The sequence below is a fragment of the Mya arenaria genome, chromosome 5 (assembly GCF_026914265.1).
Source record: "Mya arenaria isolate MELC-2E11 chromosome 5, ASM2691426v1".
Classification (NCBI taxonomy): Eukaryota; Metazoa; Mollusca; class Bivalvia; order Myida; family Myidae; genus Mya; species Mya arenaria.
The window spans coordinates 36216225-36234019 of NC_069126.1; the positions used below are offsets into that span (position 1 = coordinate 36216225).

Genomic DNA, 17795 nt, shown 5'->3' on the forward strand with positions numbered 1-17795 from the left:
AGTGATCGCAGAAAATAATATTGGCACTTGTGAAAATCTTGCTTTCTGCGATAAGTGAAATTAGTTTGGAACTTGCATGGAAATTCAAAAACTATCCCCTAAACATTGCTGCAAAGCTAGCACTTACATCAATACTGCATGCCTCAAACTGCCACTGTTTATTGAAGAGGGAGACAATGTGGAATTCATACCCTTCCTGGTCTGAATACAACAGAGAAACAAGCCATACAGTACAACATCTACATGCACATATCCAACTGTCGCATGCTCGAAATTTGTCTGGCCGGTGTTGTGTATCAACCTGATTTTAAGACTCACTTTCTTCCTGCAAAGATGCTGAGAGAGTAGATGGTATGGCATGGGAACTGGACTTTAATGCCGTTAACATAAAGTAATGCTGCTGAAAGGTATCTCTCAGTTGAACACAGGACATAACTTGGCAGTGATTTCAGCCAGAGTGATGGAATTTGGTATCTATATCGTGGCTAATTGGCACATATAACATACCATTTTTTGTGCCAACTCTGATTTGCATGTCTAGTCACAAGTTGACGTAATGATCAAAAGGATATTCCATGATTGCAAAATGTATTAACCCTTACCATGAAGGGTAAAAATGTTCACTTATTTATGTGCAACCTTATGTATTAAATCACCAATAGATCGTTTCTTTCCATAGTTCATGATTATGTACATGCTTTAAAGTCCAGTTGCCAGGCTGGTCACTATCTTTAGTCTTTGCTGGCTCATGGTCTTCGCAATTTCTTCAATGAATCATCTACAGCCTGACAGGCCCAGAACCTCCAAAAGGCTACATGGCACTTACAAACAGCCATGATCTGGCAGGCGTGTGCAATGATAAAATTTCCATGCGGACTTTCAAGCAGAATGGCGTGCATTTTTCTTCTCAAGAGGCGTGCTGACAATTAAGGCAAAACATAATCAATGTTCGTTTCCGAATACACTGTCGAATATAATATGATGGGATTTTTCTCGTTATTTTCACACTTAAAATTGTCACCATTTTGTCTGGGTCAATGTTAACTCCAGTGCTCTAAGAAAACAGTACATTTATGCTACCCAAAAGATTTCCTTTTTACTTTTAAACAGTCAAATCAAATGTGTACGGTGGCAATAAAAAAAAGAGTTGTTTGGAAACCGGAAACAAACATTTTTTGTAACGCCTTATCCATAGGTAGTTTCATCACTCAACAACTTTGAAAATGTTCTTGAAGAAAATAATGACTTTAAAGAATTTATTAATATGTTTAAAGATAAAAATCTAACAGTCTTCCAATAACAATGATGTTAGCTTTGTAATCTTGACCTGATAGTTGCTGAGGGATAAAACTACACCACACAACAGCATGCCAAACCAGCAATGTACACGGGCACCGGTACTCACTTCACTCGAGTTGGCCTCAAAATGCCACTGTTTGTTGTACAGCGACACGATCACAAACTCACAGTCATCATCTGTGAGCAGGGCAATTATAAACATTATTAAAAGGCTCATTTTTTCCTCTTAGGATTTCACTATGTTTGCGGATCAAAGTATATATCAACTTTTTATGCTTTGATTTAGCAAAGTTTGGTTTATAAATATTTCATTTTCGAAGAAATTTTTTGACAAGAGGCAGAATATGGCCATTTAATGTCAGGCATTGTAAATTGTATATGAAGATATATCAGCAATTACATGAAAGGATACTTAATAAACACATCAAATATAATATCATGAAAAGACAAACACAAAAAAAATCCTGACTCAGAGATTTTTGGTATTTACTATTTAATTGTGTTTAAAAATAATTAAATAAGGAAACAGAAACTTACCATCACCCTGGCCGGAGTCCTTGATTCCGCCACTTTTCGCTCTCCGATGTCGCTTCTTCACATTCGGAGTTTCTATTTTTGAGCCTATATTTGAGTTATTATTTACTTGTAACTTGTTCAAATCTCCATTTGGAATACCTGAAAAAAAGGGTATTTTTCATTTAAAAGATCTAGAGCAGGTACAGAATGACAACACCAATCCCAACATGTGCACTTAACATTTTGTTAGCACTACACCAGTACTGTGGGATTTTTGACTGACAAAGTTTCCTTTGAATGGTTTTTATGCTCCCCTTCGAAGAAGAGGGGTATATTGCTTTGCACATGTCGGTCGGTTGGTATGTCGGTCGGACTGTGGGTAGACCAAAGCTTGTCCGAGTGATAACTCAACAATTCCTTGACACATAGTCTTCAAACTTCACATGAATATAGGGCATGACAAGTAGAAGATACCTATTGATTTTAAGGGCCATTCGGTCAAAGGTCAAGGTCACAGTGACCTTAAATGGTAAAAGGATTTTAAAGCTTGTCCAAGTGATTAATCAACAATGCCTAGACCTATGGTCATCAAACTTGACATGGAGGCTGGCCCTGACCAGTAGATGACCCCTATTGATTTTAGGGGTCATCAGGTCAAAGGTCAAGGTCACAGTGACCTTGAATGCGAAAATGTTGTTTGAGTGATAACTCGACAATGCCTGCACCCATGGCCCTCAAACTTGACTAGGGGGTTGGGCCTGATCTGTAGATGACCCCTTTTAATTAAGGGGTCATCGGGTCAAAGGTCAAGGTCACAGTGACCTTTAACCCTTTAGCACATAGACAAGTGGCCAGATTACACCTCCCAGTCAATAGCCATCTTACTGATAAGCAGTCCTTATCTGCATAGGTACTTTTCTGGATATTTGAAAATGAGAAAATGAATACAGCAGTATGACCTTAAAATCAATGTTACTCCAAATAATTGTGTCCAAATCTTTTTTATGTGAATTCATTTTTTATAGATAATTAAATTATCTAATAAATGGTGTCAATGATGAAATATTAAATTATTTTATTTCAGCTGTGAATGTATTTTCAAGATGGATTTGTAACATTTCTTTGAAATGTCATAATTGCATTAAATCAAAGGGTAATAAAATGCTGGGATCGATCTAATTTTTATTACCCCTATCATAAAAAAGACCCATCTGGATTAAAAAGCGGACAATTTATGTTCTTGTGTATTAGTACACAGAAATATGTCAGGAATATCCGGTGTCATCCAGCTGAGAGATCCAGTCCAAGGTGTCTGTTTAACTTTATTACCCCCTCATAAAATTGTTTACAAAAAAAGAAAGCCGATAAATGATTTTCCGGTATGAATAAAAAGATCTAGATCAAACAAAACGCTTGCACATGACCTATTTTACAGCCACAACTATGATGGACATTATATAAGCTTCACAGAAAATTTACCCATCATTTTCTCATTTACTAATTGTTTCTTTTGTTTGTAAACAAAATATTACCTTTAAGTAAATATAATCTCAATTGATTTCAATGGTAAAATGAACTGACGTAATATATTTAATGATTTACGCATCAATGAATTTGGTGGAAATTCCATACAGTACTTAGCTCGTGGTCTAATTACGTCACAATGGGATATCACACCTGCGATTGGGAGTATAAACACCTTCTCAATTTAGCAGACGATATTTTCAAGGGAAAATCAATACACAAAAGGTTAAACTTTAATTTTATAAACATCCGGGATATTGTTTACAAAAAGAAAGATGCAAAATTGAAATATTGAAATGACCCTATTGAAATATGCGGGCCATGCGTTTACATCCAGTAATGGATACGGTCGGCCAAATGCGTATACATCTGGTAATGAGCTATGTCGGCCTATCTCGTATACATGCGCTAAAGGGTTAACACAGAAGGTTGTCTGTGTGATAACTTGACACTGCCTTAACCCATGGCCCTCAAACTTGATTTGGAGGTCCATGCATATTTCGTTCAATTGTTCAAATAATCCTGACAACATGGCGCTCAGGGGGGCATAATGTTTGGCAAACATCTCTTGTTTATATAAATGAAATAAACAAAAGATTTGAGCTTCAGCAAGAATCGAACCTATGACCAAAGATTATTCACCGGCCACAGAAAAGAGCACTTCAGACTGAGCTATAGAGGATAAAATATTAAAACATCAAAAGTTCTGAACCATTATCTTCGCAACAATTTGCTTGCAGTAAAACAAAAATTTGCAAGTCAAAAATGTCCCACCTGACAGTATGAAGTCTGGATGTAAATGAACACGCAGGTATCAGATGATGAAAAAATACAGAGCAAAATCAAGGTCTGGCGAATATTGTTATTAAAATAAGAAAAAATTAGAAACATTAATAAGATTACTAATATAAGACAATCAGATGTTATAACTACGATGGTTAATTGCAAACTCATTTTGTCAAAAGGGACGCAAATTCATGCTTATGTCACACAGCTGTTGAATGCAAACATTACACAACAAATATTGTCAATCTCAGAAACATATAGGCCATATACATTAACATGCCGTACCACAAGGAAGGTTATTTTCATTATGAACACATTCCACAAAGCCAGTTTTTCTTCCAAATGCTTTAACAAATGCGCTGCAGAGCGAACTTGATTGTCTGTCATGGTTTTTCAGAAGAAAAAGGGGCATTCGTCATTTATATGATATGAGCCAGACTGTACACCTGCATACAATATGCTCTAGCAACATGTGGACCAAATTTCATTGAAATATTTTAAAACAAGTTTAGAGTTATGGAAAATGTGCAGTTTTTCCACAACAACGTTGACACAAATAGACACCAAGGGTATAACAATACCTAGACTTTAACTTTCTTCGTAAGACATACAAGCTTATAAATGAGTAAAGTACATGCTAGTATTGTTTTGATAACCATAAACATTTCCTTCATTGCAGGTAACTCCAAACCTCATATGAGCACTCCAGTGTACGCACAACTATTCATTTGTTCATATGCACAATTTCAGGCATAACTAGACAAATATCGATTCATAGGCCTTTCCATTCATGTGCATATAGATTCTGGCTTCATTAATAGATACCAAGTTTCATTTGTTTATCTTAAACATTTTATTAGCTATGGCCAAGGTTTAAGTTTTTGAACAACGACGATGATGATGATGAAGATGATGATGATGAAGATGATGATGATGATGATGATGATGATGATGATGATGATGATGATGATGATGGTGATGATGATAATGATGATGATCCCACCATGGACATAAACACTGGAGGCTGTTGAAACCAGACTCATATCAGCTACTGTTTACCCTCTGACCTAGAAGAGTTTTGTAACAGAGCAGATCTACTGTTGAAAATATCTTCTAAGTATGAAACAGCTTCTAGGATGTTTGATGTTGTTGTTTTTTACTTTGAATGATTCAACGCAGCTTTAAGAAGTCTTTGCATCTGAGCAGAAAAAACCTAGTAACCATTCTACAAACTTACACAAAGTAAAATGCTTAAAGACAACGCACCTGGAGTTAGTGAGTTAGGTATTACAAATGCATCATCTAGATTGGTTCTATCATCTACTGAGCCCTCCTTGGATTTGCCTGCAAGTCGCAAACAAGTATAGAGTTACATCACAAGGCACAAGTCACAGATACAGCATTGAACTCTGTGAAATCATTTACTGTTTGAAACACAATTATCTTTACGTCCTAATTTCATGTTAAATCTCAAAATTTGTACAAATTTGCTTATTATTTCTCAATTTTAATTTCAATGAAGATTTAAGTTCATGTACCATGTACAATTTGACATTGCCATCTCAAGGATTTCCTGAGCACAGAAAACTTTATTCTAAACCAGGGACTCCCATTTTGACCTTACTGTACCCCCCTTCGATCCCCCATAAACGTTCATTGAGCACAAACCCTTAACTTGGACCCCAAAGAAGTAACAGAGACCCCCAATTTGTCAAGCATAAGGGTCTTAAAACCTCTAGCTGTAAATCCTAGGGAAAACACCTGCCATCTGTTCTAAGCAAAAGTAATGTCAACATACTTTCTTTAACATTATACCAGAACTAATTTTCCATCTATCAAAGCATAATTAATTTCTAAGGGAGGTAACTTCTGGACTTATTGATCAAAGAGTTATGGTTCTTCAAATAGGTACAAGTACATAGTGCCATTAACCAATCTCCAATTGTCATTCATTCTGACTTCCTTAAATAAGCGTCTGTATGCCAAACATGTCAATTGAAGACAATGGTTTTGGAAATATGCACACCTCGATCTTGTCATTAACCACTCTGTAATTATTATTGTTCAAATACACTTTTTTCTTTTCAAAGCCTGATATACAGTTGGTGAATAAACATGTTTCCCAACAACATCTGAGTTCTAGCATTATATCAAGTCTCCCATAAGCACTGTCCCCAGGGCCTTAAATATGCAGCACTTATTCTTTTAAATTGGTTACCATGCCATCATTGCTTAAGTAAAAGCATTTCAGCTCTCAATATTCTAATATTCTATATGCTGATACATTTAGGAACTATAGCTTTCAAAAGTGGATATTATCATCGATTGTGCAATGGTATTCAATGATTTCACAGAGACTATCAAACACATGCCATCCATAATGGAAATGTTTCAGAAATAAATACAATTAAGACAGCAAATGTTAAATAAACAACTATTAGAACTACATTTATTTAAACAGCAGAAGTAAAAGATCAGTAGCAAAAAGACAGAACAACAAATGCATCGAATGTTTCATGCTACATATTTAGTGGTCATATAGTGGTTATATTTTGTCCAATGAGAAGGCAGTATTTCTTCTTCTTTTTTGTAAATCAGCAGTCAGTCATTATTGATTTTAATCAGATGAAGCGGTTGATATTAAAAGTGGCTGGCCCAGTTAGTGGATAGTATACTCAATATAATATAGACCACTAAAAACTTAATTAAGTATACGTATTAACAAAAAATGAATGGTTATGCCACTGCGTTGTATCAAAGTTTCAAACTATTTATTTTGTTTTAAGCACATACTAACAATCTTTAACCATTACTAAATGTTATAGTTACGGTAACTTATTCTACTCAATCAAATATTGTTATATGTAACAAAATAAATGTCCAAATTGTAACTAAGGAGGCATTCTCAAACAATGTTAATCACTTCAATAATACAAAACACTGGTTAGACACCACTGAACAGTAAATTGATAATCAAACCATAAACATATAAATTGATCTTTTCAAAGATTTTTTGCACAAAAACTCTTTTCTCACATAATATTTCATACAACAAGAGTGCTACAGAGGAAACACCAATGCTTGTCTGTTCTTTTCTCCCAGTCAAACAAATGCCATAACTTCACAATTATTAAAGCCAGAGTTATTGGCCTTGCTTAAATTGTCAGTAATGTCTCTGGCAGTACTGCCTCTCCATGTTTTATTTGAATATTTCAACTGGTTTGGAGAAATGGCCAAGGTGAGTTTTTGCAAGACGGTGAGGAAAGAAACAAGGCTATGACAATATCTCATCTTATTCTTCGAAAAACTGACATGTTATAAATGTAGCAAATTGCTTGAAAATGAGGATAATTCTCAGTAAATCATACCTCCTATAGAGAGATTGTTCATCTCCATGGCCATATTGCCATTGTTGGTGGGGTCCTGGGTGGAGCTGGTTGACCTTGAACCTCGAGGTCGCATACCAGGTACCTTTACGGTCACATTACCAAGAGGGATCTCTTTACAACGGACGTCTTCCATATAGTCCTAGGTAAAAAATAGCATACATTTATAACATCTGAACAATACCATGCAGGCTTGGTTCTGGCTGACCTTGAACCCCAATGTCATATTCCAGCGACCTTGACTGTCATGTTACCAAGGGTGATTTCCTTTGATACATTTGAACACATTGACTTAAACATGTGGTTTTGGTACTTTTTGACCTTGGCCCCTTGATATGACCTTGACTGTAACGTTAACACTACTTTACAATGAGCATGTTCCAGGTACAGCTAAACAGAGAGGAAATAACATTGTTTATGGCGGATGGCGATACAGCAATAATTTGGATTGATGCTCATTGAGTATGACCCAAAATAGCAATATTTACTTTTATGTTACGTATCTTAAAGAGCATTACTTCTGAACAGGGGGTAGGGCTGTGTATCGCCGGGCAGAAGGCGATCCGATTCGAATCGCTATCTTTGACATGCGATCCACGAATCAATTCACAATTAACTTGGTTATAAAGCAATATATATTTTGAAAGTAAATTAATTATAAAAGTATAACAAACACTTCATTTTTGTTTAGTTTTCATTTTTTGTCATCCTTTAATTCAAACCCGAAATATTTCCAGATTTTAGAAGAATAGGATGCTGGGTCATTTCTATATGGATTTTATGTTTTTGTTGACGGGGATGCCATGTTGACATTGAATTGCAGACGAAAATAAATGATAGCTGTACATAAGTTTCGCATTTTATTTTATTATTGTAAATCTTTTTTTTTTATAATTTCTATAATGCCCTTTGACTTTTTATTTCTTATTTCTATATATGTATTCTTTTTAAAACATTATATTTCCTTAAAACATTGACAAGAAGCATTCTATTCGAACACCGTACACTGAATTGAATGCTAGGTCTGTATGAATTAACTTCCGGTTGCGTCAGTGTAACGTATTTCGGACATTTCTGATAAACAATGCATTATATTTTTTTTAAAACAACCACAATATTTGCTGGAATTGAATTAAATCATTTGGTTTTGTTCTTATATTAAATTTTGCACTTAAATCGCGATCCAGTGATCTCAGCACTAGTATTTGTGTCGAATATTTTGCTTTGACTCGCGATTACTCGGGTACTCGTTACAGCCCTAACAGGGGGTGTTATAATTAAGTTTAATTTTAGCTATAAACAAGCTTTATACAGTGAAATAATTCTAAACAAGCAGCCCACGAATGTCTATGTTCTACTGGCATGACTTCAATACTTAAATGATACATAACTCATTGCAGAAGTTGTCTCCCTTAGAGTATACTTTTGCTAGGGCTATAGCATTTCAAGGGCCATAATCCAGTCATGCATGGGCAGATTTGGCTGGTTTAAAAAAGGAACTGAGCTCTCATGGATATCTAACTACTTTATAAGTTTAACACACTGTATTGCATTCACAAGCAATTGTTTATGAACGCACGGACGACAGACAACGCACAAACCCTAAAATGCCAGTAGAGTTTAAAATTGCTACCATACATAACTTTTAAATGCTGTTATAAGGCCCTGATTTATGAATCACCATGACTACTCACATGTAGACTGGGATGGTATGTGAGTCTGCCGTCGTCCAGTAATGTGACATACTTCTTCTTCCAGTCCTTATTTAGACCATGGCTCTTCTTGTACAGGTAGCCCTGGAATAGAACCGTGTGGATCCTTATATACTTTGTCCCCAGACAAGACCTGTCTTTAAGAGGGAGAAAAAAACAATAAAAAGCATGTTTACAACTGAATTTCACTTTAGACAGGTTTATTGCTGCATATCCCTTTACACAGGTTAATTGCTAAATTTCACTTAACAAAGGTGTACTGCTGATAGATTTATTGCTGAATATCAATAAATGTCTTGTGTGAAAATATGTTTAATCATATATTTAACAACGAATATCAATCTAGTTATATATATCCTACGAAATTACTAATATCCAAGCAGCCTGTCCACCCTTCTGCATATCCCCTCTTTCTGAGGTATGACCTGGTCCTATCAAACTCCTCATCCCCATTCTTTTCCTCTGACTAACTCCCCTTGTCCTTGACTCTCTACCCCCACCCACTCACTCCTCCTACCCCTTGGACCTCTTCCCGTACCTGTTTACTGGGAGTTACTCACCTTGTTACTGGCCCATTTCTTTGTCTATGACACCTAGCCACTCATGTTTACCTGTTTGATGGTCAGACCCATCACCCCATTTTGTTTACATCTTTTTTGTTCTCCTCTTTCCTTTATCCTTGCCTTTATACTGACTGGCCCCTTCAACATGCTGCCCCACTCCATAGAACTCTTCCCTTGTACCTGTTTGATGGGTATGGCTCGTCCACATCTCCATCTCTCTTCTCTGTCTGGCCCTTGTCCTTGTCTTTATAACGTCAGTCACTCAATCATGCTGCCCCACCCCATAGAACTCTTCCCTCATACCTGTTTGATGGGTATGACTCTTCCACACCCCACTTTCTCTCCTTCCTTTCTCTTCTCCTCTGTCTAGCCTGTCTAGCCCTTGTCCTTGTCTTTATAACCCCGGCACCTCAATCATGCTGCCCCACCCCATAGAACTCTTCCCTCATACCTGTTTGATGGGTATGACTCGTCCACACCCGACTTTCTCTCCATCTAGTGTCTTCTCCTCTGTCTGGCCCTTGTCCTTGTCTTTATCTTTGTCCTTGTTCTTCGGCTGAAAGTCATCAACCCCCAAGTGACATTGGTGCTAACGTACCAAAAATTGATATGAGGCCGACTCACCCTCATATCAGTTTTCACAACTCTTACACCAATGTAGAGATTAACTACACAAAGGATAACCCTTGGCAATTAAGTGCACATGGAATTTGATTCAATCTAATATTTTGTCGAATGAAGTGCTAGGAAATTATGAAATAAGTAATCTGTTTTAGGCATCATATCAAATGTTACCTTTATATCTTTCTAAAGCGTTACAGCAAGCGCTGCTATGAGCATGTTTGTATTTATACAAAAAATTATTTAATATGTTATTGGTTGAAATCATATCAAGACAGAAAAAAATCGAGACTAGTAAGATGTTTGACAGACTAAATCTTCGTACAATGGGATTTTAATAATTTTCAAAACCATAATATTGGCAAAAGTAAATATAAAGTTTTGGGCTTGATACCCAAATCTTTAATTGCACAATTGCTATGACCTTAATTTTATTATATTCTAAAAACATTTTAAACATTTTTAAAAATCACATTTATTTAAGTATTACAATCTAAGTGTTGCAATATAATTCTAAACTAAGAGGCAAACTGCTGTGTAAAATTAGTAGCCAAATAGCTTACAACCAACAAATGGATAATATAACCCAATGCCAAAAATATCACAAATAAAAACAACGTATTTTGCAAAACCTTGCCACCATGATAAACAGATTCTGGCTATAAAGAAATAGTAACAAAAGGGCCGCGGAACAAGCACCATTGCTCACCTGTTGTTTTTCAGTGTAATAAGGGGCATAACTCAACAAATATTAAAGTCGGAGTTATGCGCCTTGCTGTATATGATTTTCATTTGAATATCTTGAATGATTCTTGAGTTATGGCCTAGGTCAAAGTTTTTACAAACCAACGACGTCGACAAGTTATAATGCCTATAAAGTCTATCACAATACCTCAACTTCCTTTACAGATAAGCCAAAAATCATAAACTAGGCTCCATTCACCATATTTTATATAGCCAATGCTGTTTTGTAAATTGGAAGTTGAATATTCTTATAGAAACAGAAACAATCTTGCTGTAGAAATACTAATTACTGGGTTAGTGCTTTGTTTAAAATTAGTTTAGTTGTTTTACTATCTGATTACATGCTACAAGACTGTTAATAAAGAAGATTATTTCTATAAGTATAATCAACAAGCATAAAGATTTTATTAGGATTCATGTCTTGTCTCAAATCGTTTTTAATAAATTTATGCAAGGAAAAAGGCAAGAATGGAAAAACTTGAATGAAACACAGCAGAAAAGCTAATAAGAAAGACATAATTAAACTATTATTTATTGAACTTGAAACACTAAACAGGCTCAGTCTATGTTTCAGACATATTTTCACATTGATTACCAAACAAGTATTTGCTGTTTTGAATAGTTTAATGCTGGTTATTTGCAATATTCACTACGCTTATACTAGTGTGTTTTCTGTGCTTGGAATAATAATAAACAGCTGACTAAAAGTCGGTGGTAAATTTCAAATGCAGAGCGCTATTCCAGATTAGCAATGACCTGACTTTTAAAAGCCCTTTTGGCTAAAAATAGAATTACGTTAACCAATAGAAAACTAGCAGGAAAGGTTAAGCCCCACCTTAAGAGTCCATGATTGTGGTTAAACAGTTCATTTTAGATGCAATTTTTCTACCTTAATGCACCAGTCAATTGTAACCACAGCCCCCTCCCCCCCCCCAGTTGGTCTTAGCAGGGCGGGAAATTTACCCGGGCTTGGCTGGACCGAAAGTCAAAGTCCCCGCTATTCCCCACACCTGGGAGGAGGGGCCTTGGTTACAATTGACTGGTGCATAATCAATCGCATTTCTAAAACAGCTGTCTTGTTGTGTTCCGTTGCATAGAATTTATTCTTAAAGAACACTCAAAAACTAACAGTGTAATTAACCAACACACAACATTGTTTCAATATTCAGTTTTATCATTATATTTAAATACATTTCCTGAAGACATGTTGTTAGGCTTGTTTCATCTACATTTTTTGCTGTCAAATATGTCTGAAACAAAAGTAAACTTTGGCCTCGTGTGTATTTCTTACTTTATGTGAGAACACATTCAAATGTATAGGCTGAGTATGGTATCTTGTCGGCTTTAAAGAGAAACATTCATATCCATTATAATTTACCAAATGAAAAGTCAATGTATTAAATTCAAATAATGCTTGAAAAATGCATATATCATAAAGCTAAATCAAAGCTTAAAATCAATTAAAGGGACTAGTTCTTGTTTTATGGGGTCAGCCATCAAAAATAATAAATGTGTAATGTGAACAGACTGCTTGCTTCAATCATAAAATATCCTGAAAGTTCAAATAAGTGCTCTATTGTTAATAATTATTGAAAACAAGAGTGCCAAAAGTCACAAAATACGCCCCCCTAATTAAAGGACATCAAGTTAATAAGGGATAAGTGGTTGTACATTATTCGGACAAGACCGATTTTAGGGAACTTATTTAACTATTACTCGGACAAGACCGATTTTAGGGAACTTATTTAACTATTACTCAGACAAGACCGATTTTAGGGAACTTATTTAACTATTACTCGGACAAGACCGATTGTAGGGAACTTATTTAACTATTACTCAGACAAGACCGATTTTAGGGAACTTATTTAACTATTACCGGTACTATTGAGTGACTCGATATGGCTGGTTAAAAAGAAATTGTCCAAGATATTATTCCAAAACACATTCTGACCAAATTTGGTGTTGATTGGACTAAAGCTTCTAAATGAATTGATGAGAAAATACCAATTTCAGGTAATTTCTACATTTAAAGGGTGAAAACTCTTGAAGGACTCTAGCGAAAGTGCTGTTTATCTAATTTGTCAGAGATGTAATGCCCATACTAATTCTAACCAAATTTTGTGATGATTGGACAAGATTGGACAAGACTGGTATTAGGTAATTTCTATAATTCAAGGGCAATAACTCTCAAGAAATGATAGCAATATGAGTTGTTACTGAACTTGTCCCAGATTTAGTACCAATACACATTCTGACCAATTTTGGTGATGATTGGACAAAGGCTTCTAAAATTAATGAGCGAACCACTAACTTGACCCCACCTGAAATCGCCCGCCAGCCAGTATGTCGCAGGTAAAACTAGAAGACTTTCCAGTCTTTTTAAACAGGATTAAAAATAAATATGACAAAAAATGCTCTATTTCTAAAAAAGAATCATTGGCACCATAAAACTTGTGAACATGTCCCTTTAAAGCGGAAAATGAAAATAATGCAAGATATGATATGAACAAAATGGTGAAAGAACAGAATATAATCATAAAATGACTGTTTAGAATTTTATACAATACAATACAACACTGCATCGATTAATCGCATCTATGGGCCCATCTTGCCAATAAAAACGAATATGCTTATAGAGAGTTGTCCCCTTAACACCAAAACAGTTATATTTAAATGAAATTTAGCAAAAAAAATTATAACTGAAAAAAAGTCATTTTCATTTAAAATCCATAAATCTTTCTACATTAAACTAACCAGTCAATATCAACAAATTTGGAAAATATATTCAAGATTAACATGATTATACTATGCTTGTTGGTAACATGGGCCCTTAATTCCATGAAGGATGTTTCCATTTATAATGAGTCTCCTAGTCTGCATGCAATTATAATAGTGATTAGTTTTAACTCTTAACTTCCTAATCCCCTCCATGGCACTGGGACTTTCGGCTTCTCATCAAATTTCATATCATTACCTCAACATTTTCCTTGCCATCGAATAGTTGTATAAATTATAAATTTTGTCACCATTTATATATAAATTATAGATTTTGGCACCGTTTACATAACCTATGGCATTAAAGATCTGATATTGGACCAAAAGACGTGTGTATAAATAATTTTTACTCAAACAGTGTAAATAACATATAGTTGATACACATTTTCCCCCCCCATAAAACAGTTAAATTAGTGTTTCACTTCACATACAAAACCTACAGTAGTACTATTAAGCGTTTTTCTTCAACGAACCCAAAATAATAAACTAAGACCAACAAAACATACACAACGGCTTTAAAAAAAAGGTCAAACTTAAGTCCCGAAAGCGAATAAGGTGAAGGTTAGAAACGTAAGAACTTATCTCACATTGAATAGATTTGATCGTCGTCTGTTTTTACGGCTCTGAGTCGGGGTGCTAGTGGGGGTTGGGAGGTCTTTAGGGTCTGGTTTGTCCTGCAATGGAATGAGGGGCGTGGTGGTTAGTAAAGCTACGAGAATATGTGTCACACACAGTACAATACACATGTAGTATCACACGCTATGGTAAATATGGACGGAGCTGGAGTATGCAGCACATTCAACATACTATATACACAATAATAATATAAACAAGTGCACGGAATTCGGAACTAAGAATCACTGAAATTTTATTCATTTAGTCTTGCTTTGAAGAAAACAAAATTGTTTTCAGTTAAATTGAGATGCATTGTCAATGAGTTAACAATTTTTAAAGGGTCTCTCAATTTATGTCCAATATAAAAACCCAACACATTATAACGTTCAGAATACCGTGCACAAGTTACACACCCATCATACCTGCACTGAATTTTGGAAATTAAATTATGATATTTTGCCAATATATGGATAAAAATATAATATCAGATTCTTCATACCAAATATGGAAAAAAAATCAATTTTTATTGAAATTGTAGAAATAGAAACTGAGAAAAATCTTACTAAAACAGTTCAGCAATACATACATTAGAACAGAATTTAGCAAGACTTGGCAAAACTATTTGAAACGCAACACAATAAGCAAACTATCATCAGACTTTTTTGTTTGTTTTGAAACAATGCAGAAAATTAATTATATATTGATTATTATTATATGATGATTATTAATTAATTAATAAAAAGCAGGTAATGATAGGTGAATGAAACTGAAAATCCAAAGAATGTGGTGGAAAATTAAGATACAGAAAACCAAAATGAATAAATAACAGAAAGGGACTGTTAAATAATATAAAGTAAATAACATAAAACTTTACAACAGTATTTTGCACACATTCGAGGTTATAAGATACATTTTGTAAAGTTATCATAGAACATTTTATACAGGTATGATAATATAACATATATATATTGTGTCCTAATACATATTGCGTCCTTAGACCCATGATATGAAAACAAACTTTATCTTATTTTCAAACATGCTTAACATGCTGATAAGCCATTCAAAGTCTTTATTTCTCAATTCTTTTGAATCTTGATTATTGTAAGCATTGCACTTAATCACATTTAAATATTAATATATTATCTATGTTTTAATGCTCATGATCTAAGTAATGTTATCTGAAGTAAATACTGTAAAACAAGTCTTTTTTTTTTAAATTATCTAATGAAAATATGGTTCATAAAATGGGTCATTTAAGATAGTTGTTAGATAAAGATCCACATACAAACATATATTTTAACTATGTATTTTCCACATATATACACAGAGACACTTATACACAGATACAATTACAGAGCAAATGATATGAATGGAGCCTTGTTTTGTGTTCTTATTTTTTATATCACAGGTTACAACCAATGAATTGTTTCCACAGCTTTTCCACAACAAGATTGATTACATCCACATAGGACGATATAATTTCAAACACTGAACGCAACAATCAGTATAACTGTAACTCTTGATTTATAAAAATACAAACTGGTGTTACATAACAATATCTATGGTACTACTTTTAGCATACAAACATATTGCACAGTCATGCTTAAGAATTTACAGGAAATTTTAGAGCCTTTTTGTAAACTCGAATTCCTTCAATCAGTTGTGTTGCCTGTTGGTAGTTCTCATATTTTTTCTAGGTAAGGATCACCTTGACATTTGACCTATTGACCCTAAAATCAATAGGGGTCATCTACTGAACCCAAAAAATGAATAGCGGTCATCTACTGGGATTGACCAATAAGCATACCAAGTCGGCTCACACTACACCATTCAATTATTGATTGAAAATCAATTGTTAAAGGGTCTTACTCATGGTTTGTAAAATGCACTTTTTACAAAAAAATAGAGGATTATCATTTGTTTCCATGTAAGACAAAGTTATCCATATGTGTCTGCCATTCGTCGCAGGCTTTATAAAAAATAAATGGCAAAGACAAACAAGAACAATGCAAATTTTTTATAACATATTCCAGAACAGTATTATAACACTGAGAATGTAAATTGATCAAACCATTTTGGAACATTTCAAAGGAGCAGAACTAGGTAACACAAACAAGGCACGAGTCTAGAGCTACATGTAGGTCTACAATGCACGTGAGAATGAGAACCACGCCCTATAGTACAGTATAAACCTACGCCCTGTCAAGACAGCGTGGTGGTCTAACCTAGATGTGAGTACACGCTCGTAACATAGTAACGAGTAACTGTGGTATCAACTGGCTGTCATGCTCTTTAATGGCTCATTCTGTTACCATCGCAACATCGCTCCAAAATGTCTCTTTGTTACGAGAAGAAAGATTTATCAAAAAAAAATAATTCTTAGATTTTATCAAATTTGCATTTTTTGATACAACTTTTACATTGAAATACATTATTGAAAGCCAATTCTTGGCTGAAATATAGAATCTTAAAAAAGGGTTAATAATTTTAAAGCCAAATAAAACTGAGACATTGTGACATTGTGTTACCATGGTAACGTATCTGAGCATACCCGAGAAGATCGGTTGCTCAAGTTGGGTGTAACAGGAACGTTTTCATGGACCTGTAATTCCATCATATACCGCTCCATTTTGTCCTACAAGTCGAAATAGCATAACGTCTTGAGATTTAAAGTTTAAAAAGCACTGGATTTGCATGGTTTTACTGGACATACCAGTGTACCCTGAAAAAAGAGTTATTTTGTCAATTCTTTGTTAAACACACAACATGCACATACAGGTTTATACAAATTTAGCACATTCATGTAATTCATATTCTAAGTTACAAAATTAATAAAATATTTTTTTGTTTTCATATAAAAACATTCTACGACATGCTAATATTGTGCACTCACTTCATACAAGACTAAGTCTAAAACAAATACAGAGTATCATTTTAGTTATTAGCATTTACTAATATTTGAGTGTCATTAAAATGTTAACAGTCTACAATATTTCTAGCAATTGTTCGATACATATTATACAATTATTACTAACTAATAAAATACATTGCAAAAATAACTGGCATTCATGCTTTTTCCGTGCATCACATTCTAAAATTAATGAAAAATTAGAACAAATCATGCAAAACAGACAAAGAGTTATACAAGTTATACATTCTAAATCATACATTCTAAATTCTCAGTGTTTGGTAGCAATGACTGTACAAATGGTACGTAATAATGTCGGTTACAATGTATAATGACATGTATTACA

At 34.5% G+C, this 17795-nt stretch overlaps 1 protein-coding gene across 19 annotated transcripts in view; it reads right to left on the bottom strand.

Moving 5' to 3' along the window:
• The window catches only part of LOC128236034 (centaurin-gamma-1A-like), a 70767-nt gene that overhangs the window by 7559 nt on the left and 45413 nt on the right, over positions 1-17795 (bottom strand). For 5 of the 19 annotated variants that reach the window (XM_052950850.1, XM_052950845.1, XM_052950836.1 and 2 more), the window contains 8 exons: positions 14514-14600; positions 12443-12493; positions 10238-10342; positions 9206-9307; positions 7494-7653; positions 5392-5469; positions 1837-1974; positions 128-201 (listed from right to left, as the gene is read on the bottom strand). In XM_052950850.1, coding sequence (XP_052806810.1) covers positions 128-201; positions 1837-1974; positions 5392-5469; positions 7494-7653; positions 9206-9307; positions 10238-10342; positions 12443-12493; positions 14514-14600 — 795 coding nt within the window. Of the gene's footprint in view, positions 1-127; positions 202-1405; positions 1477-1836; positions 1975-5391; positions 5470-7493; positions 7654-9205; positions 9308-10237; positions 10343-12442; positions 12494-14513; positions 14601-17092; positions 17177-17795 lie in introns of all 19 variants that reach the window. The other 14 variants (XM_052950851.1, XM_052950848.1, XM_052950839.1 and 11 more) reach the window with 9 other exon arrangements.